The sequence below is a fragment of the Myxine glutinosa genome, chromosome 1 (genome assembly GCF_964187855.1).
Source record: "Myxine glutinosa chromosome 1, kmMyxGlut1.1, whole genome shotgun sequence".
Lineage (NCBI taxonomy): Eukaryota > Metazoa > Chordata > Myxini > Myxiniformes > Myxinidae > Myxine > Myxine glutinosa.
Genome location: NC_136261.1, coordinates 79,212,945 through 79,239,480, shown reverse-complemented (window position 1 = coordinate 79,239,480; position 26,536 = coordinate 79,212,945). Strand labels below are relative to the sequence as shown.

Below are 26,536 nucleotides of genomic sequence, written 5' to 3'. Positions count from 1 at the left end.
AAAGAGAGACACACGCAAATAGAGACACACGCAAATAGAGACACACGCAAATAGAGACACACGCAAATAGAGACAAACGCAAATAGAGACACGCAAATAGAGACACACGCAAATAGAGACACACGCAAATAGAGACACACGCAAATAGAGACACACGCAAATAGAGACACACGCAAATAGAGACACACGCAAATAGAGACACACGCAAATAGAGACACACGCAAATAGAGACACACGCAAATAGAGACACACGCAAATAGAGACACACGCAAATAGAGACACACGCAAATAGAGACACACGCAAATAGAGACGCACGCAAAGAGAGAGGCACACAAAGAGAGAGACACACAAAGAGAGAGACACACAAAGAGAGAGACACACAAAGAGACACACACATAAAGAGACACACACATAAAGAGACACACACATAAAGAGACACACACATAAAGAGACACACACATAAAGAGACACACACATAAAGAGACACACACATAAAGAGACACACACATAAAGAGACACACACATAAAGAGACACACACATAAAGAGACACACACATAAAGAGACACACACATAAAGAGACACACACATAAAGAGACACACACATAAAGAGACACACACATAAAGACACACACACATAAAGACACACACACACACACACACACACACACACACACACACACACACACACACACACACACACACACACACACACACACACACACACACACACACACACACACACACACACCTTGTACAGATCTCTACAAGCCAATGCAGCAAGGAATGAAGGTATTCTTGCCTTGAGCTGCTGTGTGATGGCAGCGGGACCATCAGTCTGGATCATGGCTACGAACACGGGAATGTCCCCCAGGGGGCTTCCCTTTCCTCCTGCAATGCTAAGTCCCAGAGAGTTGTTCTCATCCTGCAGAGGTACGGGGATTGACTTGCATACTGTATGCAGCAGGATAAACAAAAGTGTAGAGCTCAGTTACAATAAAATAGCCCACCTTGATAAGCTCCACCGTTCTTGATTTGCTCTTCTCTTCCAAATCTGAACATCGGAACAGAGAGCTTTAGTCGCTTCAGATTGGTTTGCCAAGCGTCGGCCTGCACACGCAAGAGAAAGGACTGCCGAAAATGTACCTGATGGTCTTTCTGCCGAACTGCCATCGCTACACGTAGCAGGAGATGGACGAGGATCTGAAGAAGCGACCACGCTGTTAAACGCAGGAGGAATGCTGTTGGCGCTTGTTCGGCTTGCCTGTCATGTGAGTGAATGATTTGAGAGAGTTGTGGAGATCATGGTCAGTTGGACGAGATACAAAACTACACTGGATTCCACACAGTTTACCAATGCATGTGTCATGTGCAACTTGTGTGGACCCGTTTTACAAGAGCGAGTTGGGTTGGTTTGAGGTGTCCAGTTTAGTTTCCTCCCCTACTATTTTACCTCTTTTTCTGCTCATTCATCCCCTTTCTCTCAGTCCAAGTGTGGCCCCATTGCCAACACTGCGTTTACAATGGAGGCAATGGCACCTCGACGCTGGGCCCACAATCAGATGGTGCCCATTCGAACCACCTTTAGAGGCCATTTTTCCCCACAGGGCAGGGGTTGCCCTCTTTCGGGCGCCGTGGTCCCCTTTTTGAAGCAACGTTTTACGGCCGGATGCCCTTCCTGCCGCCAACCCTATTAGTCGCCTCTTGCGACACACAGGGAATTACCAGTGAACTAGTACTCAATTTGCCGACCTTAGAGGGATGACAGGCTGAGTCAACCCCCCTGGCATTAATTCAGCGATCGACCGGGATTCGAACCCAGAATCCTAGGATCCCAAGCCGGCACACGAACCGCTAAGCCAACACCAGGCTATGATGCCCATACCGACCAAATTTTTTTTTTTTAAAGTGTGCACATCTCGATACATTTGAATACAGAATGTACATACGATTTAATGACACCGGTTTTTTTTTAACAGCGGGTAGGGGTGGGGATACAATAGGGGCCCGCAAAAGATTAATCCGGCCTCTCTGCCAGTTCGTTGCCTTTATACCTTCTGTCACGTCGTGCTTCCACAAGCTTCCTTCTTGTATAAAAAGGTGACCATTTCATACATCATTACATTTAATGTCATTATGTTGTACTCTTTTATCGGGGTTGTAAACATGGATTGCAGAAACATTAAGAAGAATTGCAAAATCCCATTTTTAAAGGTGACAACTTAGATTAGCAAAGGATAGGTCCAGCTCGCCCCCTGATTGTCATGCTAAAAACTACATCATCCCTTCTGCAAATGTTCGATAAAATCCACTTGGGAACGTAGTGGGGTTTTGGCCCAGTGATAAATCCTTCCCAATATAAATTGCACAAAATGAGATTCCATTATGGGATGGGGTGGGTGGGTATGCCCTGGGCCCACTGAGGCTACGACCCAAGCATTGCCCCAAGCTACTTCTTTCAGTAGAATTTATCCAATGCCGATCCTAAAGATCCATTTCTCACCCACCCCTGATAAACATCGGTGCATTGTCTAGGATGGAGCCTCCGTGGGCCCATAGTCTACCTCACTCCCACCCAAAAGGAATTCTATTGTGAAATTTCCATGGGAAGGATTTACCATTGGGGTAAAAACCCATGAGAAATTTGTGGGGCATTTTCAAAAAAGATGGCACAGCCGACACGTGGAAAGCCGAAGTGATCAATTTGCTTTGTTGTTGTAAACGATTTCTTGAACAAGTCTGGCTACCTCCGCCACCTAAGGTGGACAGAAGTTATGTTTTCACCCATGTCTGTTTGTCCAGCTGTTTGTCTGTTTGTGAACAGGATATCGCAAAAGGTTGTGGACGGATTCAGACGAAATTGTTTGGAGAGGTTAGGTGTGTGACAAAGATGAAATGAATAGTTTTTCCTGAGGATTCGGATCTGGATCTGAGAATTTCTTAAGTGATTCGTTACCATTGAAAGATTGGGCTAAACTGATATATAGCACGATATCTCAAAATGTTAAACCGATATATAGCACGACATCTCAAAATGTTAAACCGATATATAGCACGACATCTCAAAATGTTAAACCGATATAAAACCACGATATCTCAAAATGTTAAACCGATATATAGCACGATATCTCAAAAGGTTAAACTGATATACAGCACGACATCTCAAAATGTTAAAACGATATATCGCACGATATCTCAAAATGTTAAACCGATATACAGCACAATATCTCAAAAGGTTAAACCGATATAAAACCACGATATCTCAAAATGTTAAACCGATATATAGCACGACATCTCAAAATGTTAAACCGATATATAGCACGACATCTCAAAATGTTAAACCGATATAAAACCACGATATCTCAAAATGTTAAACCGATATATAGCACAATATCTCAAAAGGTTAAACCGATATACAGCGCGACATCTCAAAATGTTAAAACGATATATCGCACAATATCTCAAAAGGTTAAACCGATATATAGCATGATATCTCAAAATGTGAAACCGATATACAGCACAATATCTCAAAATTTTAAACCGATATATAGCACAATATCTCAAAATGTTAAACCGATATATGGCACAATATCTCAAAATGTTAAACCGATATATAGCACAATATCTCAAAATGTTAAACCGATATATAGTACAATATCTCAAAATGTTAAACCGATATATAGCACGATATCTCAAAATGTTAAACCGATATATAGTACAATATCTCAAAATGTTAAACCGATATATAGCACGATATCTCAAAATGTTAAACCGATATACAGCACGACATCTCAAAATGTTAAAACGATATATCGCACAATATCTCAAAAGGTTAAACCGATATATAGCATGATATCTCAAAATGTGAAACCGATATACAGCACAATATCTCAAAATGTTAAACCGATATATAGCACAATATCTCAAAATGTTAAACCGATATATGGCACAATATCTCAAAATGTTAAACCGATATATAGCACGATATCTCAAAATGTTAAACCGATATATAGCACGATATCTCAAAATGTTAAACCGATATATAGCATGATATCTCAAAATGTTAAACCGATATATAGTACAATATCTCAAAATGTTAAACCGATATATAGCACGATATCTCAAAATGTTAAACCGATATTTAGCACGATATCTTAAAATATATATATATATATTTCGAGGTTCATGAAAGAGCTAACATTGATCACACAAACAAAGTATATAAAAAGGGGAGCGGTAGACAAGATGGGGAGAGAAGGGGAAGCACACAAACACAACATTTGAGAGCAGGGACATCGGGAGATCTGTGGGAGGGAGAGGGCTTGGGGGGAGGAGGCGTGGGAAGGGGGGATTCGGATTCGGCCAAAACCTGGTGGACATGTTGGGTGTGTGACGAGGAAGAATTGATTCAATTTTGGTGAAGATCCGGGGCCAGATAAGATAATTTAAAAATTCTAACTGATTCTTCACCATTGAGTGATAGGGCCAAAAACGATATATAGCACGATATTTCAAAAAGTTGTGGACGACTTATGACAAAACTTGGTGGATGAGTTGGGTAGGTGACAAGAACGAGCTGATTCGATTTCGGTTTAGGTCCGAATCCAGATCCGACCCATCAGTGGGATACAAAACAAACTATGCAGTCTGGCGGAGGTATGCGCTCTACCGAGTGCCCTTCTAGTTATAAATGAAATCTGCTTTTCAAACCGAGTGGAACAAACTTTAATTGGGAAATGGCGCATGCTGTGGCCTTGCTGATAAAACAGCAAAATGACTCCTACAACTAGTTCATACCGCAAAGCATTCCATTCCAAGGTGCATCACCTCTTTGCTGTATTCCGAGCCGTGAGTAAAACAGATCATTTCCTTCCTTCTGCAGGCTGCTGCAGATGGAAGTACGTACCAGTTTGTATGCATGACAAGCACAATGCCATCTGATGCGCCCACAAAATGGTGAATGATAATCTTTCCACGATTTCCGTTTTCGTGTTGTTAACTGTGTGGGGGACAGCCTCAAAGGAGCGACTTGAATAGAAATACAAGATGTTCAAAAGTGCAGGGAACAAGTTTGAAAGAGCAACAACTATGGCCGAAGCAGGACTGCTTGCAGTGGAATGAGCAGCACCACATCCTCTTCTTCTACTATCCCATGATTCAAGGATAAGATGCCCATGCATGATTTCTATGTCATGGAGAAAACGTTTCACACGAGCTTCCACGTGATACTTCGCAGAACTGGATTTTGAGATTCAAACATGTTCGTCTGTTTCACCGTTGATCTTGTAAACCCACGACTATGAGCTGGGTAAGCTTATTAGAATGGCAGCCAAAACTCTCCATGTTACAACATAGTCTGAAGGAGGCAAAAGGTCTGAAGGTGAATATCGGAAAGATGAAGGTGATGGCAAGTGGTAAAGCATGTGGTGAGGTGGAAAGAACTGGGAAGTGGCCGTGTGCTGTGTGCAGGAGGGGTGTCGGAGTGAACTCAATTCAATGTACAATGTGCGCTGAGTGGGTTCATCAAAAAATGTAGGGGTCTGAGAGGGTCATTAACCAGTGTGGCAGCTACATTCAAGTGTAAGGTGTGCACAGAGGGAGCTGCAGATGGAGGAAATGTTGTGTTGGATCTTGGAGACGGCATGAAGCTGGAAGGTGTGAAAACATTTTGCTACCTAGGAGACATGACGAAGGTCTTATGGACCAAGGAATCAAAATTTGAAATCTTTGGTTCATCACGCAGGGTTTTTATATGCCGTCGAGTAGGCGAAAGGATGGCTCCTCAGTGTGTGACACCAACTGTCAAACACGTAGGAGGAAGCGTAATGGCCTGGGGCTCTTTTGCTGGATCCAGAGTCGGTGACTTGCACCCTGAACCAAAAGGGCGACCACAGCATTTTGCAGCACCATGCAATACCCTCTGGTATACGCCTAGTTGGTCAGGGGTTCATCCTACAGCAAGATAATGACCCTAAACACACCTCCAGGCTATGTCAATACTACCTTCGAGGAAAAGAACAAGACGGTAGGCTTCAAATCATGGAATGGCCAGCACGGTCTCCAGACCTAAACCCCATCAAGCTGGTTTGGGATGAACTGGACAGAAGGGTGAAAGCAAAGCAACCTACAAGTGCAACACAATTGTGGGAACTTCTGCAACAGTGTTGGGAAGAATTTCCCGAACAATATTTGATTTCCATTGCAGAAAGAATGCCACGAGTGTGTTCAGCGGTTATATCTGCAAAAGGTGGCTACTTTGCTGAGTCAAAAGATTTAAATTAAATTTTGTTAAACAAAATGATTCTATGATTTCTTTTTTATCTCCAATTGTTTATTTGTTCTATGCTTAATTTCAGAGTACATTGAGACATTAAACTGCGTAAATTTCAATAAAAACTGGAAAAATTGAGGTGTTCTAAAACTTTTGACCAGTTGTGTGTATAATTATATATATATGCCTTTTATTTATTTAAGAGAAAGCAAAAGAGCTAACCTACCCTGCAGGACATATACACAAGCTGCCACCTGTGGATGTGCTAGGTAGAAGTACAGCTCTGCGTACAAGAGCACAATGCACATTTTCAATGGTGTGACAGCAATGGCTGTGACCATGTTGACAGAGGGTTGAGAACGTGATTAATCTTGGTTGTAAACGCAATGAGATTGCTCATCTGGATAAGCTTTGAAAACGTTCTGTGAGAACACACTTTTGTGACTGAAGGTGTGCTTCTTTACTTGTGGAAGGTGGGAATTAGGTCGAGAAGGTATTGCTTAAGATGTTCCGTTGATGGAATGTCTAGTGGTGAGAACGCACTATTAGAAACCTGGTGTCAGCCCATAGGACTATTCCAGGGATGTCAGAGCTGTTCTGCGGATGGAAGAGGTGAGGATCCTTGTAAGGGAGGATGTGTGGAGAAGAGTCAAAGTTTTCCACTCTTGTGTATCTAACATGTAAATGTACACATGTGTTTTGCTCAGAACATTTAAGAGCTTATTGCTTCAATAAGGCTGAAGCAGGTGTCCTGTGGTGCCACTTGTATGATAATCACATGTTCAATGCAAGAGAGACGAATTTCAAAGTCACTGTAAAATGGATTGCGGTGAAGAGGCGGAGGTGAAGGATATTGAGATTACCTGGCTGTTAATAGAGGTTCGTTGCGATGACGATGGTGAACCGATTTTGATCCGTCCAATCTCAAGTCTCACCAAACCCTGAGCACACTTCACACAGCAGAGCGGGGCCTTGTTTCCGCGCTCAAGTGCTTTAGAAACGACAGTTATTGCGAAACAGATGTTGATGCATAAATACACAGGTTTTCCCTGAGTGGGCATGATCTTTATGCCGAGCAACACTGACATAGCAGCCGACAGGTGCGATCATCAGCAATGGAAATTGATTACAGAGTATATTACACTTCCCATTGCAATTCCGCTCACTGTGGGACAGTGTGGTGCGTTATGCAAGCAATATTCACGCGAATAAACATAGCTCATTGTGAAAAAAGATTTTCCCACAATGAGAAATGCTACAAGATCCCTTGATTGGCGTGTGGGGAGGGTACAAAAAGGTTTGTGGTCGACACACGGCTACAGCGACAAGGAAAACAACTGGAGGGAGTCATACCTTGAGGATAGCGGCCACGGTCTCTTGTGTCGCGGTCCTCAGGTCCTCACCATCCACTGCAAGGATTTGATCTCCGTGCATCAATCTTCCGTCGAAATCGGCCACGCCACCTCTCATTACCTCTGCGATGAAAATGCCGGGGGCATTTCTGCGCAACAGAGAGAATGGGCAATGAGGCTAAAATGTTTCGTTTATAGCGAGGATCACAAGTGCTTGATGAGGGATGCTTATTGAGCAATCCGAGGTTCATCAGCATGAAAGCCTTTCCTCTCTATCATTTTCAAGAATAAATGTACAAGAGGCATATTATATATATATATAAATATAAATATATATATATATATATGGGATGATATATATGGGAATAGAGCCTGTGATTGATGCTGTGAAGAGAAACAGTTTGAGATGGTTTGGTCATGTGTTGAGGAAGGATGAAAGTGACTGGTTGAGAAGAGTGATGGAAATGAATGTAGAAGGAAGTAGAGGACGGGGAAGACCGAGAAAGACTTGGCTAAAGGTGGTGGAAGAAGAAATGCGGGCAAGGGGGTTAACAAGGGGAGATGCAGAAAATAGGGCAAAATGGAGAAGATTGTCATGGGGACCGCAAGGCTAACCCCCGCTCTAGTAGGGAAAATGGCCTTAAAATGCCTGTTGTGTATGTATGTGTATATATATATATATATATATATATATATATATATATATATATATATATATATATATATATATATATATATATATATAATTATACATATATATATATATAATTATATATATACCGATATACATGTATGTATACATTTTTATTTTTATATATATATATATAAATGTATATATATATATATATATATATATATATATATATATATATATATATATATATATATATATATATATAACTGAGAAATAGTAGAAACTACACAGTATAAGCAGGGCGTCTCATTTGCATTAAATAAACAATCGGGAGATTAAATCAGATGCGGATGTAGCTTCATCAGGACGTCGATCTTTAATTTTCGACAAGCTTTCGACCAACAAAGGTCTTCTTTTTAGTCTACAGAAACAACAGGCATGTATATCAGACAAGTATGTATAGTGACATGTGTGTAAAATGTGTGATATGTGTAGAAAATGCATACAAAAGGAAGAGCCATGCCAAAGCTCACTCACTGTCCCCAAGTTCAGCAGAAGTGAAGCGCAGCTTACAGTTACCATTCGCGTTACAGTTCGGTGCACGTGCATATACACATAGAGAGATACATACGTACATAAACACACAAGCATATATTCATATACCATTTATATTCATATAATTTATTTATTTATTTATTTATATATTTATATAAATGACATATAAAGGTAGAATGAATGAATGAGTGAATGAGTGAATGAATGGGTTACGGTTAATGATTTGATTGGGTTGATGTTGGAACATTCTTTAATCATCAAAATTTATGCCATGAGGGATTTTTGTCCGAAGTTTATGTATCCAAAAGGACTCACGTTTCAGAATCGTGGTGTGTGATCGATTTGTGATTGATTCAATGGCAGAGATTTGAATGTCATTTATAGAGTGATCCGGTTGATTAAAGTGTATCGTGTAAGGTAGAGATTTGCCCTGACTGGTATGGAAGTTGTTGATTTCTGACCGGGTGTTATTAAATCGTGTGTAGAGTGTATTCTCAGTTTTTCCAACATATTGTTTGTTGCACTTTTGGCAAGTGATTAGGTATATGACCCATGTAGATTTGCAGTTCATATAGGAGGTGATGGGGAATTTTTGTCCAGTGCTAGAACTACAAAATTTGTTTCCTTCTAATAAATGCTTGTGAATAATACATTTGCTTGCTGTGCATTTATAGAAGCCAGGGATCCTAGTTTCTTTGTTGTGGGCTGTGGGTGCTTTGCTTTTACCAAGAGGTCCCTGAGTGTCCGACCACGTCGAAATGATGTAAGTGGAGGTTGAGGAAATGTGGTGCCGAGTGTTTCTGATTGATGGAAGAGAGGAAAGGCCTTATTCAGAATACTTTGCAATTGGGATGAGGTAGGAGAGTAGGTAGTTACCAGTGGGACACGGTTAGTTGCAGGTTTGAGTTTGTAAGGCAGAAGGTCTGCTCTCGGTATGCGTTTTGCTCGGTTTATTGCTTCTTGCACAGAGTGAGGGTCATAGTTTCTTGCAATGAAGTGTGTTTCTAATTTGCAGAGAGAAGTTTCTTCTGCCATTTTTGTTGAGCAAATGCGTCTTACTCTGAGTGCTTGACTGTATGGTGTGCTTGCAATTGTATCTTTAGGATGAGATGAAGAAGGGAGAAGGTAAGAGTGAGTGTCTGTTGGTTTGGTGTATAGTTCTGTTTCGAGTCTGTTATTTTGAAGCGTGAGTGATGTGTCTAGAAAGTGAACTTCGGACTGTGAGCTGTCGAATGTGAACTTGATGGTCGGATGAATCAAATTTAATTCATTTTGGAATTGTGTGAGACTACAGGGGGATTTTGACCAGATTAACTGGATGTCATCAATATAACGTACCCAGGATTTTTCCAAGATGCCGTGATGAGGTTGTGCATTGATCTTGGCCTCTATCATTCCCATGAAGATGTTGACGTACGATGGTGCAACAGGGGTACCCATAGCGGTACCTTGAGTTTGAATGTAATGTCGTCCGTTGAATTGGAAATTATTCAGTTTGAGTGTCAGTTCTAATAGGCGCATAAGGTCTTGAGTAGGTGGTATTGGGACTTGTCGTGTATCTAGTGCTTTGCGGCATGCGGACAGGCCTTCTGAATGTGGAATATTAGTGTAGAGGGATGTAACATCTGCTGTGAATAAAATGGTTTGGGAGTTGAAAGGTGAGTATATTCTGTTCAATCCTTGGATGTGGGTCAGAAAACTGGTTGTGTCCTTGAGGTATGAGGAGAGATTCATCACGAGAGGACGTAAATGACAGTCAACAAATTTTGATATTAGAACAGTTGGACATGTGCAGCCAGATACGATTGTTCTACCTGGATTGTTTACCTTGTGTATTTTAGGAAGAAAATAAAGGTTAGGGCAATGAGGATCTTTCGGAATCAAGCGAGATTTGATGGTTTTATCCACCCGGATAGAATCTACTACCCTTTTAACCTCTTCAAGATGTAAAAGGGTAGGGTCGGATTGGAGCTCTTTGTAAGTATCACTATGTAGTTGACGATTACCTTCTGCAACGTAATCGGTAGTCGACATAATGGCAATGGCAGAACCTTTATCTGCTGGCTTTATGACTATCTTTTCATTATTTTGGAGATTGTGAAGTGCTCGTCGCTCTGCCTTTGTAAGATTGTCCTTATGTCTGGAACAATTATATTTTTGTGCCACCTTTTCAATTTCATTGCTCACTTGTTCCATACAGACATGTAGATATGGATTGTCAACACGTGGTGTCCAGGTGCTTTTTGGTTTAGGTAAAGTGAGTTGTGGTGTATTAGTATCGGTGTATGTGATTGTGTTTGTTGGTGTTGTTTGTTGTGGTGCTGATGGTGCATTGGTGCTGGGTGTACTTTAGCAAAGTGTGCCTTTAATGTCATTCGCCGACAGAAATCTTTTAAATCCTCTTTCAATTGCAATTGGTCTATTTGTGGAGCGATTGGGCAAAATTTTAAACCCTGAGAGAGCAGGTTTATTTCCGCCTCACTGAGGGAATGATTGGAAAGATTGATGATCCCGAGTTTAGGTAGATCCACAAGTTTGGTTGTGGTAGAAGTTCTATTGTTGTTGGTTTGACTATTTTCAACCTCAGCTGTGTTTATTTCCATGGAGGAACGGTTCTGTATGTAATGATGTCTGCGGTTTGTGTATTGTTTTTTACGATAATGTCGCTTTTTGTGTTTATGCTTAAGTTGGTCAGAAGTGGTTGGAAGTGGTTGGAGTGGTTGTGGTATATATTTAACACACACACACACACACACACACACACACACACACACACACACACACACACACACACACACACACACACACACACACACACACACACACACACACACACACACACACACACACACACACACACACATATATATATATATATACAGACTTGGCATTTAATATGGCTTTTTGCTTTTTTTTCTTGACGGGTTTACTTTCTGAACTCAGTATATCAATCTGGTGAGTTTCTTTTACGCTTCGGTGATTTCTTTGTTAAAAGAACCATGTCACTGATTGTCTGTCACAGCAAGAAGTCAATAACAGGATTATATCACAGGTGGAGTGACAAAATGTACGGAGAGGTACCTTTGACGATTGGCTTCACAATCGGGTATATAAGGATTGATGCGTTCTGTATTAGTGGAAAACAACTGCTGCACGTCTACAAAAGTTATTGCCGCTTCCTCTGGAGATGGTCCGTCAACTCGACAATGCTGATTGTCATGGAGTGGTGGCTTTACGAAATTCTGGCATGAAACAGCGTGCTATTGCTCGGCAGTATGGCATCACTCAAGGTCAGGTGTCAAAGATCTTGAAACGAAATGCTCAGAGGGGTGTCCCTACTCCAATACCGAGGCCAGGACATCCCCGCAGAATCACAAGGAGAGATGATCGCCAGCTGCACCGGTTAGTCTGCAATGGCCGTACCAAGTCAGCTAATCGGCTTCGGGCTGAGTGGCAGCAACTGACAAATGTGCCTGTATCCAGAAGGCTAGTCAACCAACGACTGGTTCAAGCAGGCTATCGTGCCAGGCGTCCCCTGAGAAAGCCACGCCTGACCAGACAACACCACCAGCTCTGATTGCAGTGGGCCAGAGAGCACCGTCAATGGCAGCCAGGACACTGGAATCACGTGACCTTCAGTGACGAGTCTAGATTTCTGGTCTATCGTCACGATGGCCGCGTCCGAGTGCGCAGACAAGTGCATGAAGCCTACAACAAAGATTGTATTGTGCCAAGAGTCCAAGCTGGAGGTGGTGGGGTGACCGTTTGGGCTGCTTTTCATGCAGGGGGCAAAACTGACATGGTTGTTCTGAATGGAAATCTGAACCAGTTCAAGTACAGGGCCATTCTGGAAGAAACATTGCCTCCATTTGCTCGTGCAGCCCTTCGAGGAAACTTTGTCTTCCAAGATGACAATGCACGGCCTCATCGTGCTCGCATGATCCAACATTTTCTTGCTGACCGTGGTGTCGAGCATATGGAGTGGCCTGCCATGTCCCCGGATATGAATCCGATAGAGAACTTGTGGGCAGAATTAACGCGTCAAATTGACAACTTGGACCAGCAGCCGATCTCTGTGCGTGAATTGCAGCAGGCTATAGTCACTGCATGGCAAGCGATTCCTGTCCAAACCTTGGCAAATCTCGTGAACAGCATGCCTCGATGTGTACGTGCTCTCCTGAATGCTCGTGGGGGTTACACGAAGTACTGAACTGTAATTTTACTGTCCGTAATCCCAGTCATAATTTAACTTTTGTTTTTGTTGAAATTTTGTTTTGGCTAATGTGCAAAATAAAGAGATACTTCTGGAAAACGTACAGAAGTTTAACACAGTACTGTCCGTGAATCGAGTTCGATATCAGTTTACATCACTTTCAAGGATCAATTTATTTACTTCAAAATATCAAATGTGGTTTTTGTTTCTTTTAAAGGTCACATTAACAAAATCTAGAATAATTTCAACATAATTCTAATGAACTTTTGGTTCTAAGTCATCTTGAAAAGTAAGTTCACCCCCACAAAAAATATTCCATATTAAATGCCAAGTCTGTGTATATATATATATATATATATAGTGTTGCGGTTTTAGAACCCTCACTTTGTAAATAATTCTTGTAAATATCCCATCATTTAATAAAGTTAAAGGTTGCACCCTGAGTTAGTCCATATGCAACATGTAGGCCACCATAGGAACTTTAGTTATCTCATTATTATGTGTTTCAGATAAGGCAGTGTTCCCAATAGTTGAATCTGCGTTGCATCAATTAAATAAGAATAGGTCCCAATCCATTCTGGCCATTTTGCCAACCTCTCTCCCAATTCTATTACGTGCCTCTGCTTGCCAGCAGCGTTCGCTGCGTTGAGCTGAGTTTGCTCAAACAAACGCCATTAACCAAGGGGTCAAGCTCGAGGAAGAAGGGGGCGGAGCACCAAGGACAAGGTGTGGCCCTGTCAACGAGCCGTCAAAGGCGGAGCCGGTAAGCCCTTACCAGCCAACCAGGGCTGAGGTGAGCTCGCTGGCGGGCGTGGTTTCCAAGCGCACGGATTGATCTGAAAGCGCGTTATATAAGCGTGAGCGCCAAGCCCTTTCACGGACTGCGCTGGGGGACTTCTTTCCAAGGACTCGCTGGGAAACGCGCATCGCGTACGGACTCGCTGGGAAACGCGCATTGCACACGGACTCGTTGGGAAATGCGCATCGCGCACAGACTGCGCTGGGGGACTCCTTTTTGCACGGACTTCATTCGGCGGGCTCCCTTTTGCACGGACTGCGTGAGGAGTTATTGAGCGGCGCTGATTGCCCTTTGATATGAACTGCCCTTTTTGATACGAACATTGATCAGGAGAGAGAGAGAGAGCGTTTGGCACGAAATACGTTTATTACGTACGCCGCATCCCAGTCCCCCCGATATATGTAACGTCCGCTCGTGGTCAACGCCACACGGCGTGCTGCCGGCCTGCTGCCTTTCTCCATCACCACCACGGCACGAGTCGGGACCGGACGAGGAGCCTGGACATCTGCCTGGACCTTCCCCCCTACCAGCTACCATCCCGTGTGAGTGTGTATGTTTGTCCGGGGTCATAAGTTAAGACTGTGTTGGGTAAGCCTGCCCTGTGTCCTGCTTCTTCTTCTTCCTCCTGTATATTCCTTTCGTTTCCTCTGGTTTTGTACATAATTAATAAACCACACTTTGTTCTTCCTTTACTCTGGTTTCCTCTCTAATCCGATCGCCTCCGTCCTTTCTTCCCATTGAGTACCTGTGGCACGATTTCGGAACTGCTATAATCGGGTTAGTCTTTGTTAACGGCCTGCGTCACGGCTCGCTTCGCTCGGCGTATCCACTAACGCTGCGGCTCGGGTGGGAGTTATCTCCTTGCTTTACGGCCGGTGGTAGTACTTAGGTACTAAGACTAATTCGGCTTATAACCCTACTTACCACCGACCGGAAGGAACGTTATAACTTCCCAAGGACTCTGGACGGCCAGCTTAAAGGACAAGGGGATTAATCCCCCCTTGATAAGGGGAGCGCCGACCCCCGAGATCCGTAACAAAATATATTTATATATATATATACACAGACTTGGCATTTAATATGGAATTTTTTTTTTTCTTGACTTGGGTTTACTTTCTTAACTCAGTATATCAATCTGATGAGTTTCCTTTACACTTTGGTGATTTATTTGTTAAAAGAACCATGTCACTGATTGTCTGTCGCAGCAAGAAGTCAACAACAGGATTATATCACAGGTGGCGTGGCAAAATGTACAGACAGGTGCATTTGATGTTTGGCTTCACAGTCGGGTATACAAGGGTTGTTGCGTTCTGTATTAGTGGAAAACAACTGCTGCACGTCTCCAAAAGTTATTGCCGCTTCCTCTGGAGATGGTCCGTCAACTCGACAATGCTGTTTGTCATGGAGTGGTGGCTTTACGAAATTACGGCATGAAACAGCGTGCTATTGCTCGGCAGTATGGCATCACTCAAGGTCAGGTGTCAAAGATCCTGAAACGAAATGCTCAGAGGGGTGTCCCTACTCCAATACCGAGGCCAGGACGTCCCCGCAGAACCACAAAGAGGGATGATCGCCAGCTGCATCGGTTAGTCTGCAATGGCTGTACCAAGTCAGCTAATCGGTTTATGGCTGAGTGGCAGCAACTGACAAATGTGCCTGTATCCAGAAGGCTAGTCAACCAACGACTGGTTCAAGCAGGCTATCGTGCCAGGCGTCCCCTGAGAAAGCCACTCCTGACCAGACAACACCGCCAGCGCCGATTGCAGTGGGCCAGAGAGCACCGTCAATGGCAGCCAGGACACTGGAATCACGTGATCTTCTGTGACGAGTCTAGATTTCTGGTCTATCGTCACGATGGCCGCGTCCGAGTGCGCAGACAAGTGCATGAAGCCTACAACAAAGATTGTATAGTGCCAAGAGTCCAAGCTGGAGGTGGTGGGGTGACCGTTTGGGCTGCTTTTCATGCAGGGGGCAAAACTGACCTGGTTGTTCTGAATGGAAACCTGAACCAGTTCAAGTACAGGGCCATTCTGGAAGAAACATTGCTTCCATTTGCTCGTGCAGCCTTTCGAGGAAACTTTGTCTTCCAAGATGACAATGAACGGCCTCATCGTGCTCGCATGATCCAACACTTTCTTGCTGACCGTGGTGTAGAGCATATGGAGTGGCCTGCCATGTCCCCGGATATGAATCCGATAGAGAGTTCGTGGGCAGAATTAACGCGTCAAATCGACCACTTGGACCAGCAGCCGACCTCTGTGCGTGAATTGCAGCAGGCTATTGTCACTGCATGGCAGGCGATTCCTGTCCAAACCTTGGCAAATCTCGTGAACAGCATGCCTCAACGTGTACATGCTCTCCTGAATGCTCGTGGGGGTTACATGAAGTACTGAACTGTAATTTTACTGTCCGTAATCCCAGTCGTACTTTAACTTTTGTTAAAAAATTTTTTGGCTAATGTGCAAAATAAAGAGATACTTCTGGAAAACGTACAGAGAGAAGTTTAACAGTACTGTCCATGAATTGAGTTCGATATCAGTTTACATCACTTTCAAGGATCAATTTATTTGTTTCGAAATGTCAAATGTGGTTTTTGTTTCTTTTAAAGGTCACATTAACAAAATCTAGAATAATTTCAACAATCCTCTCCAAGGACTTCCGTTTCCGGTCTTGCTGGCAAGGGTTCGTTTATTCTCAGCTCTCCACGCTATCCATCGAAATCGAAGTTAAGTAATTGTTCCCATTTGTATTTTCGTTATAACTGTATTTATTTTATGGTGTATATATTGTCTCCCGACGAAGATTTTCGGTGCAAATCTTTCATACCTGTATTGAAAATCGTGTTAATTCGTGTCGTGTCTTGAGGCCTTGTACAGTGTACACTGTACAACCTTGAGGCTTTGTTTTTCTCTCAGCAGTCCGTCGTTTGTGATCCAATAACTTTCGTTCTCTGTTTTCCCAGTCTTTTCACCCCATAGCGTACTTCCTTATGTAAATCTCAACACAAAAAAAACAAAAAAAAAACATTTCCTTCTCTGTTCTCATTCATTTATTCATTCTTATTCGTTCGTTCGTTCTTCGACCACGTGTTTCTCCCCCATTTCCCCAGATAGATTGTCAAATTTCAACTCGTTATTTTATCGTCCATGCGTTATTGTTTGATTATAGTTAGTTTTGGTTTGAATTTCCTGTAACTCGTAATTAATTAATCGTGTTCTGCTCCTCGTGTGCGGCCTTGTAGTTGTACCCCCTTCGGTGTTTGTTAACTTAAGCGTGTTCTGCTTGGCTCTTAGTTTTTTCCCTTCTACCCCGAACATAATACTCTGTCTAACGTTCTAAATCCCCACCCCCCACCCCCCCACCCCCAAAAAAAAACAAACAAAAAAAAACATTTTTTTCCCTTTCTCCACGTGTACTGTTGTCTCATCCTGTATTTTCTGTCCAGGTGTGCTGTTCGCCCCGCCCCCATTATCTCCTTGCCATCCACAGTTTGCCCTGTTCACGTGACTCGTGGTGGTCTCTCTCGGCTCTCCCCCCGTTGGTATTTTGTGCATATAAGATTGTTCACTGTTCTGTTTAAATATTATTTAAATATGTTTAACCTTTCCCCTTCAGTGTTTTACTCAGTGGTATTTTACAACACGCTGTTTTTCTTCCTATTTAAAAGGCTTTTCTCAATTTCCTCTCCAACTCATTCCACTTCAAAAAAAAGAAATTCAATATCTTATACGTCTCCCTCACTACATGGTCTAAATTCACATTCATTCCATCCCTCCTCCATCGTTCTGAATCGGATTGCTAACTTGAAAATCACAACAAACCCAATTTGTTTTCAATGTTCGTCTTTCATTAATCATCCACTTTCTAAACTCCCCTCTTGCCCCTCCCATCCAAATCCCCCCCCCTTGCACCTACACTCCTAAACTCCCCCCTTGCCCCTCCACTCCTGAACTCCCCCCTTGCCCTTCCCCTCCTAAACTCCCCCCTTGCCCCTCCCCTCCAAATCCCCCCCCCTTGCCCCTCCACTCCTGAACTCCCCTCTTGCCCCTTCCCTCCTAAACTCCCCCCTTTCCCCTCCCCTCCAAATCCCCCCCCTCGCCCCTACACTCCTAAACTCCCTCCTTGCCCCTCCCCTCCTAAACTCCCCCCTCACTCCTCCCCTTCAAAACTCCCCCCCCAAAACCCCTCCCATTCAAATCTCCCCCCATACCATTTCTTTCCAATTCTCCCTCCTCCCCACTCCTCCTCAAAGCTGCCTCCTCCCGCCTCCTCCCCCCTCCTCCTCAAAGCTACCTCCTCCCCACTTCGTCTCCCTTCTATCTCATACCTCCACCCCCCCCCCCCCCAACCTTTTACTTTCCTCTGCCACCCCCTCAAACAACCCCTCACTGTGCCTCATCCCTTCACCATCAAACCTTTCATCCTCCTCATCCTTCCCTTTCTTGGAACTCTTCTGCAATCTCTGACACACTATCAACTGCTTTCCCTACCTCCCCCTCTCATCCTTCATCTTACCCTACTCCTCCCCTCCCCTGTCCTGTACCCGATGCTCCCCCTCTCTCTTCATTAACGGTATGGACCTCAAACATCCGGGGCCTTCGCTCAAACCTGACTGATCTCTCCATACAGGTTGCTTCTGACAATCCAGACTTGATCTGCTTAACAGAGACTTTCCTCCTTCAAGATGTCTCTGATTCCTTAATATCTCTTCCTGGTTACTCCCTCCTCCGGTATGATAGACCTGAGCCTCGGCCTGGTGGTGGGGTGGCTATCTTTATCAAAAACTCTCTTCCTCACTCTCCTTGCACTGCCCTCTCTCCTCCTCACCCCCAGGAGTACCTCTGGCTACGGCTTCCTCTCCGCTCCCACCTTTTGTTCATATGTGTTCTGTACCGTCCCCCAAACAGTGATGACTCCATCTACATTTCACTGTCTGACAACATGGACCAACTTCTATCCACTCATCCCAACTCTCTCTTCCTCATATGTGGTGACTTCAACTGTCATCATGCCACCTGCTTGGGTGTGGGTTCTTCTCTCACCAGTCATGGCACCTCAGCAAAGGACTTCTGTGACTCACTGGGATTGACACAATCTGTCAATTTCCCGACCCGGATCTCAGCCAATGGAGTTTCTTCTCTTCTAGACTTGGTTATGACAAACTTCCCTGCTAATGTCTGCTGCTCTTCTTCTGCTCCAATTGGTTCTTCTGATCATGTACTTGTCAAAGTGGACATCTCTCTGGCCATTCTCAGAGAGCCTCCTCAGCGTCGACGAGTCTGGCATTTCACTCAGGCCGACTGGGACGGTTTTCAAGCAGCCATCAATCGTCTGGATTGGTCTCCCATCTCCACTGCCTCTGACATCAATTCTTCCTGGGAATTCTTCCAAAGCAAACTGATCTCTCTCATGCACAGATTTATCCCATCTCGCCTTTAGTTGTCTTACCCTTCCTCCCGTCCATGGTACACTGAATCTTGTGGTGAGGCAGTTGCCCTGAAACAACTTGCCTTTGCCTCTTGGAAGGCTAATCCAACTGAAGGCAATCTCAGTTCCTTCCACCAAGCTCGGAACAAGTGTGTGTCTACCCTCAGGAGTGCCAGGAAGCACTATCTCTCCTCACTCAAGAATGAACTCTCAAACCTGTCTCCTTACCTCAAATGGCCACACAGTTGACATCGCACGTGACAAAGCCGAATGCCTCAACTCTGTGTTTGCCTCAAAATCCTTAGTCCCAAACCCATATCTCTCTGTTCCCACCTTTCCCAGTCGAACCCAACTGCTCCTGGACTCTGTGTCCTTCTCTCCTGACAAGGTGGAGGAGTTTTTGTCAAACCTCGACTCTGATTCTGCAACTGGACCAGACGGCATCAGCCCACGGGTCCTAAAATTCTGCTCTGCCGCTCTATCTCACCCTCTCTCTGTTCTTTTCACCCTCTCTTTTGCTCAAGGTCATCTGCCAGCATCCTGGAAATCAGCAAACATTACCGCTCTCCACAAAAAAGGTGCAAAAACAGATCCTTGCAACTACAGACCAATCAGCCTGCTCCCAATTATCCACAAAGTCATGGAATCCATCATTACTTCGGATATGAAATCTTTCCTCTTCTCCAATGGCTTGATCTCTGATCATCAATTTGGTTTCAGACCAGGTCACTCTACTCTGGACATGCTGCTTCTGCTGTCTCAACAATGGATGGAGGTCCTCAATGCCAAACAGGAAATCAGAGCTGTCTCCCTTGACATATCACGTGCCTTCGATACGGTCTGGCACCCAGCTCTGCTCACCAAACTCCCCTCCTATGGTATCCATGGAAATCTCCATGCATGGCTTGCGGACTTCCTCTCTGGTCGTCGTCAACGTGTGGCCCTGAATGGATTTCCCTCATCTCCCCTTCCTGTTCAGGCTGGAGTTCCCCAAGGCAGTGTGCTGGGCCCTGTGATTTTTCTGGTCTTTATCAATGATCTCTCCGACTCTCTTGAAAATCCTCTCTATCTCTTTGCTGATGACTCCACTCTCTGCCGCTCCATTCCTCTTCCCGCAGATCGGCAGTCTGCAGCCTCCTCACTCTCTGAAGACCTGGACAAAATCACAGACTGGTCAAACAAGTGGAACATGTCTTTCAATCCTGACAAATCTCACACTCTTACTATGTCTCTCCGAAAAGATCGACTGGACAACCCTCCCATCTACTTTCTCAACAATCCTCTCCAAGAAGTTCTGTCGCTCAAGCTTTTGGGTCTCACTATCTGCCATGATCTTTCTTGGGAAAACCACATTTCCAAGCTGGCCTCCAAAGCCAGTCGCCGACTGGGCATCCTCCGTCGTGCGAAGTCCTTCCTAGGCACACCTGAGCTCCTCACCACATACAAGGCTTTCATCCGCAGCTCAATGGAATACTGTTCTCCCCTATGGGCTGGTGCTCCTGCCTCACACCTGGCTCGGCTTCACGCTGTTGAATCCAAAGCTTTCAGAATCATTGGAATCTCCCGCGATGAAGCTATCTCTGAGTGCCTTTCACTCACTCATCGCAGGCAGGTAGGTGGTCTTTCTGTCTTCTACCGACTCCTCTCCGGCCTTGCTCCCCCAGCTCTCTCTGTGCTCTGTCCCCCAAATATTCCTACAGGTCGCACAAGATCTGCCAGCAACCCTCTGATTGTTAAACTGCCGAAATCTCGGCTCTCTGCTCACCTTCACTCTTTCATTCCTCTTTTCTCCCGCCTCTGGAACAAACTCCCACACTCACTTCAATCACACTCCTCCCTCCAGGTCTTTAAAACAGCTGTTCACCACCATCTCTTATCTTCCCCCATCCAAAACCTTGATCTTTTCTACCCCCACTAATTCACCCCAGATCCACCTTGTTTGAAATTCCAACTTCTTTCCTGGAAGTCCTGGCAGTGTCCATATGTTTTATACCTCTCCCACCCCCCCCCCCCCTTCCCATGCCTCCCCCCAAAGCCCTCTCCCTCCCACAGTTCTCTTGATGTCTCCATGTCTCTCGGTCCCTGCTCTCAAATGTTGTGTTTGTGTCCTTCCCCCTCTCTCTAACGCTCCCGATGTTATTTGTTTTATGTGTCTGTTTGTCTTTCTGTGTGATTAATGTTCGCTCTTTCACGAGCCTCGATCTTGTATACAAGAAAAACAAACAAAAAAAAAACATAATTCCAATGAACTTTTGGTTCTAAGACATCTTGAAAAGTAAGTTCACCCCCACAAAAAAATAGTCCATTTGTATATATATATATATATATATATATTTAACACCATTCTGTTGAGTAAGGTCCACTTGTTTTATGTTTGCCTGCGACCGTTTGGTCGACTGTTAGTAAAACAGTTGTTCAAGGTTGACCTGCACATTCTATTCAAGATGTTTGTAAGAGCTGAACTTGTGTGAGTGTGGTCGTGGCAAGAGCAGGCAACTCCTGCGTGAAGGCAATGTCACAGCTCAGTAAAGCATTCTGGTTGTTTCCAAGATTTTGGGGAACAGGGTATCGCGTCCTGGGAGCAGTATTCTTGTGAAAGAAAATGTGAAACCACCTTAAATTTACAGATCAGTTACACAGTTTGAGAATACATATGACTGACTGGCTGGCAGACAGACAGACAGACAGACAGACAGACAGACAGACAGACAGACAGACAGACAGACAGACAGACAGACAGACAGACAGACAGACAGACACACACACACACACACACACACACACACACACACACACACACACACACACACACACACACACACACACACACACACAGGTATTTGAGTAATAGAAGAGTTTTTAAAAGGGACAAAAATCAGAAATGGATGATCAACATTCGTGTGGACAACTGATTTTTTGGACACTCCAGTGAACACTATTGGTGGACAACCGTTGATTTTGGGCATTAGCTGCACCAATGTGCCCGATATCGCAGTAGATCCGTGCATCAGTGTTGGAATTATAAAAGCCTTCTTGAAATCATTAATCAACACGTGAAATTCAATGAAGTGCCAGGTGAGTTCCAAACGAACTGTAGAGTCTAGTTTGCATTTCATCTGGCCATTGTGAGAGAACGTGCAAGGTTATTACAGGGGGGCTGAAGGAGCTGGGGCTCCCACGTCGATCGGAAGAATGGACGCGACAAAAAGCTAGAATTCATCCGAGTTGCTTTAATGAAATCAAACACTCAGGCACTCTGAAAACCCGTTTATCGGGCAGCAATATATATCGATTAACCCAGGGGGTTTGCCCAGGCCCGGCGCCAGGGGGCGTGGCCCAGCGTCCTGGCTGCGGCCTGGCAAGTTGAGGGCGAGCCTGCCCAGGCATGCCCGGGCATCCCGACCGAGGCCTGGCAAGTTGAGCGCGGGCCTGCCCGGGCGTCCTGGACGAGCCCGGCATGGTGATCGCTCCGCGTCCTTGATAGGTGCAAGGCGATTGTGAAAACCCAGCGGCAGCCGCTACACACGTCCCCCCAGAATCGACTTGCACCGGCAGGGTCAATTTGAGGGGGGTCCTGATGACCCGGCCGAAGCGACCCCTGGCAGGTCGTGGGAGGGGGTCCGGTGAGGTGGTGGGCGGTCGAGTGGGGGGCACCGTGGACGGGGGGCGGCCTCGCCGCGGCGGAAGGGCCACCCGTGGTGGGTGGTCGACGTCCACGTGCGCCGGCTTGAGGCGGTCCACTGCAATCCGGTCCGACCTGCCGCCGATGTCGATGACGAACGACTTGTCGTCCCGTCGCAGCACCCGGAAGGGCCCGTCGTACGGCGGCTGGAGTGGCCACCGATGTGCGTCGTGACGCACAAAAACATACTCCGCTGTGCGGAGTGCTGGGGGGACGTAGGACTGGGGGTCACCGTGGTGGGATGTTGGCACGGGGGCAAACCGTCGGGCGGCCTCCTGGAGGTCCGAGCGCTGGTGAGCTGCGGACCAGGGACTGGTAGCGTCGGGCACGAATTCGCCCGGGACGCGTAGCACCTGGCCATAGACAAGCTCGGCGGTGGATGCCTGGAGGTCCTCCTTGGGGGCCGTGCGAAGGCCCAAAAGGACCCACGGCAGCCGGTCGGCCCAACCGCCGTCTTGAAGGCCGGCCATGAGCGCGGCCTTCATGGAGCGGTGGAATCGCTCGCACAACCCGTTTGCTTGGGGGTGGTAGGCCGTAGTACGGTGGAGCTTGACCCCCAGGTTGCGGGCGACCGCGCCCCACAGCTCGGAGGTGAACTGTGGTCCGCGGTCTGACGAGATGTCCGCCGGTGCGCCGAAGCGGGCGACCCAGGTGGCGATGAAAGCCTGCGCCACGTCGGTGGTGGTGGTGGAGACGAGGGGAACGGCCTCCGGCCACCTGGTGGTCCTGTCCACCATGGTGAGCAGGTGTGTGAACCCCCGTGACGGGGGGAGGGGGCCCACCAGATCCACGTTGACGTGGTCGAAACGTCGTTCGGGCACGGTGAAAGGTGCCAGCGGGGCCTGGGTGTGTCGGTGGACCTTGGCCCGTTGGCAGGCCGTGCAGGTGCTGGTCCAATCGCGGACGTCCCGACGAAGGCCGTGCCAGACGAAACGCGCCGACACCAGCTTCTGGGAAGCTTTCCGGCCCGGGTGGGAAAGGCCGTGGAGGGAGGCAAAGATGCGGCGTTGCCAGGTGACGGGCACGATGGGGCGAGGCTGGCCTTGGGAGACGTCGCAGAGCAGGACAGTGTCCGCGCAGGGGATGTCGGCCAGGCGGAGGCCCGTGTCCGCCGCCCGGAGGGCTTGCACCGTGGTGTCGGTGGTTTGGTCCGCCGCCATAAGCGCAAAATCCACGCCCAGGTGGACCGCGTTCGCGCTGGCCCGGGAAAGACAGTCGGCCACGGCGTTGTTTTTGCCGGCGACGTGCCGGATGTCCGTGGTAAACTCCGACACGGCGGAGAGGTGGCGCTGTTGGCGGGCTGACCATGGCTCCGTGACCTTGGCCATGGCGTAAACCAACGGCTTGTGGTCGACGAACGCCGTGAAAGGTCGGCCCTCCAGGAGGTGGCGGAAATGGCGGACGGCCAGGTGTAGACCGAGGAGCTCCCGGTCAAACGTGCTGTATTTGAGCTCGTTCGGCCGGAGCTGCCGGCTGAAAAAAGCGAGTGGCTGCCAAACCCCGTTCACCCATTGCTCATGTACGGCGCCCACCGCGTAGTCGGAGGCATCCGTGGTGAGGGCGATGGGAGCGTTGAGCACCGGGTGAGCGAGCAGTGTTGCGTCGGCGAGGGCCCGCTTTGAGCGTTGGAAGGCCGCATCCATTGCTGCGGACCAGGCGATGTCGTGCTTGGCCGGCTTGCCCCGGAGGGCTTCGTAGAGGGGCCGCATGAGTTGAGCAGCGCGGGGCACGAAGCGGTGATAAAAATTCACCATTCCCAGGAATTCCTGCAGGGCCTTTATGGTGCGGGGACGCGGGAACGTGGTGATGGCCTCGACCTTGGTTGGCAGCGGCACGGCCCCGTTCTTGGTGATGTGGTGGCCCAAAAAATCAACGGCCGTCGTGCCGAAGTGGCATTTGGCCGGGTTGACGATGAGGCCGTGCTCGCTGAGGCGCCCGAACAGTGTTCGGAGGTGGAGGAGGTGCTCGGCCCGGGACGTGCTGGCGACGAGGATGTCGTCCAGGTAAACGAAAAGGAACGGCAGGTCACGCAGCACGCCGTCCATCAAGCGCTGGAACGCCTGAGCCGCGTTCTTGAGACCAAACGGCATCCGCAAGAATTCGAATAAGCCGAACGGCGTGATGACTGCCGTTTTAGGGACGTCGGCCGCCCTGACAGGTACCTGGTGATATCCCCGTATGAGATCAATTTTCGAAAAAATGACCCGTCCCGCCAGACGGGCGGAGAAGTCTTGGATATGCGGGATCGGGTACCTGTCGGGGGTGGTAGCGTCATTGAGACGGCGGTAGTCGCCACACGGGCGCCATCCACCCCCCGGCTTTGGCACGATGTGCAGTGGCGAGGCCCACGCGCTATCGGAGCGCCGCACGATGCCGAGGTGCTCCAACGCGTCGAATTCGGCCTTCGCTACGGCGAGCTTGGCTGGGTCGAGGCGGCGGGCCCTGGCGTAGACCGGCGGGCCCGTGGTTGGTATGTGGTGCTCGATCCCATGCCGTACTGCGACGGCCGAAAACGTCGGCCGCGTGAGGGCCGGGAACTCCGTGAGCAGGCGAGCAAACTCGTTCGCCGCCGGGACGGTGCATGCCAGCTCGGTCGGCGCGGAGCTGCTCAATGTGCATACCAGGGAGCTGAAGGTTTCAGCGTTGATTAAACGACGCCGTTGGACGTCCACCAGCAGTCCGTGTGCGCAGAGGAAGTCGGCGCCTAGCAGAGCCATGGGCACGTTGGCGGTTACAAACGTCCAAGCAAAGCGTTGGCCGCCGAAGCAGAGGGTGACGTTGCGCGGGCCGAAGGTGCGGATAGTCGATCCGTTGGCCGCAACCAAGGAGGGGCCGCAAACCGCGGATTGCCTGTCCTGGTCAGAGGCGGGTATGACGCTCAGTTGGGCGCCGGTGTCGCACAGGAAGCGCCGTCCGGACGCTTTATCCGTGATGAACAGTAAGTTGCCCGTGTGGCCGGCGCTCATGGCTGGTAATGAACGCCGGCCCGGCCGTTTCCCGGCCTGCCGAAGGTGCACGGGGGTCGGCATGTCCGGGCCTTCTGTCCGAACCTGGCATGATAGTAACACCACGCTTGGTCAGGTGGAGGCCTCGGTCGTCGTGCTGGAGGTGGTCGGCTCGGTAGAGCGGCCGCCAATTGCGTCGGCAGTTCGGCCGTCGACCGTGCCGGGTGCTCGGGCGCCATGGGTGTTGCGTCGGACGGCGGTGGGTCCCATGTCGCCGCTGCGATGCGCTGTCCTGCGGCGGAGATCTTGTCGGCTTCTCTGGCAAGGGCCCGGGGATCTGTGATCGTCGTGCTTGCCAGGGCGAGGCGTACCGGGTTAGGCAGCTGACGGAGGAACAGCTCCCGGAACAGGAATGCCGGAGAGTGCTCGCCGAGCAGTGAAAGCATGTAATCCATTCGCTCGGAAGGGCGCGTGTCGCCGAGCTCAGGCAGTTCGAGCAGGCGCCGTGCGCGTTCCGCCGATGGGAGGGCGAAAGCATCGAGGAGCAGCTTCTTAATCACGCCGTATTTGTCAGCGGCTGGCGGGCTTTCGAGGAGGCTCAGGGCGCGGGCCGCGGTAGCCGACCCGAGCGCAGCTACCACATGGTGGAAGCGGGTGTC

The 26,536-nt window shown here is 47.5% G+C and overlaps 1 protein-coding gene across 1 annotated transcript in view; it reads right to left on the bottom strand.

Moving 5' to 3' along the window:
- The window catches only part of PATJ (PATJ crumbs cell polarity complex component), a 327,659-nt gene that overhangs the window by 51,759 nt on the left and 249,364 nt on the right, over window positions 1–26,536 (bottom strand). The window contains 5 exon segments of the mRNA XM_078771907.1: window positions 802–924; window positions 1,010–1,053; window positions 1,146–1,263; window positions 7,134–7,220; window positions 7,624–7,771. Coding sequence (XP_078628033.1) covers window positions 802–924; window positions 1,010–1,053; window positions 1,146–1,263; window positions 7,134–7,220; window positions 7,624–7,771 — 520 coding nt within the window.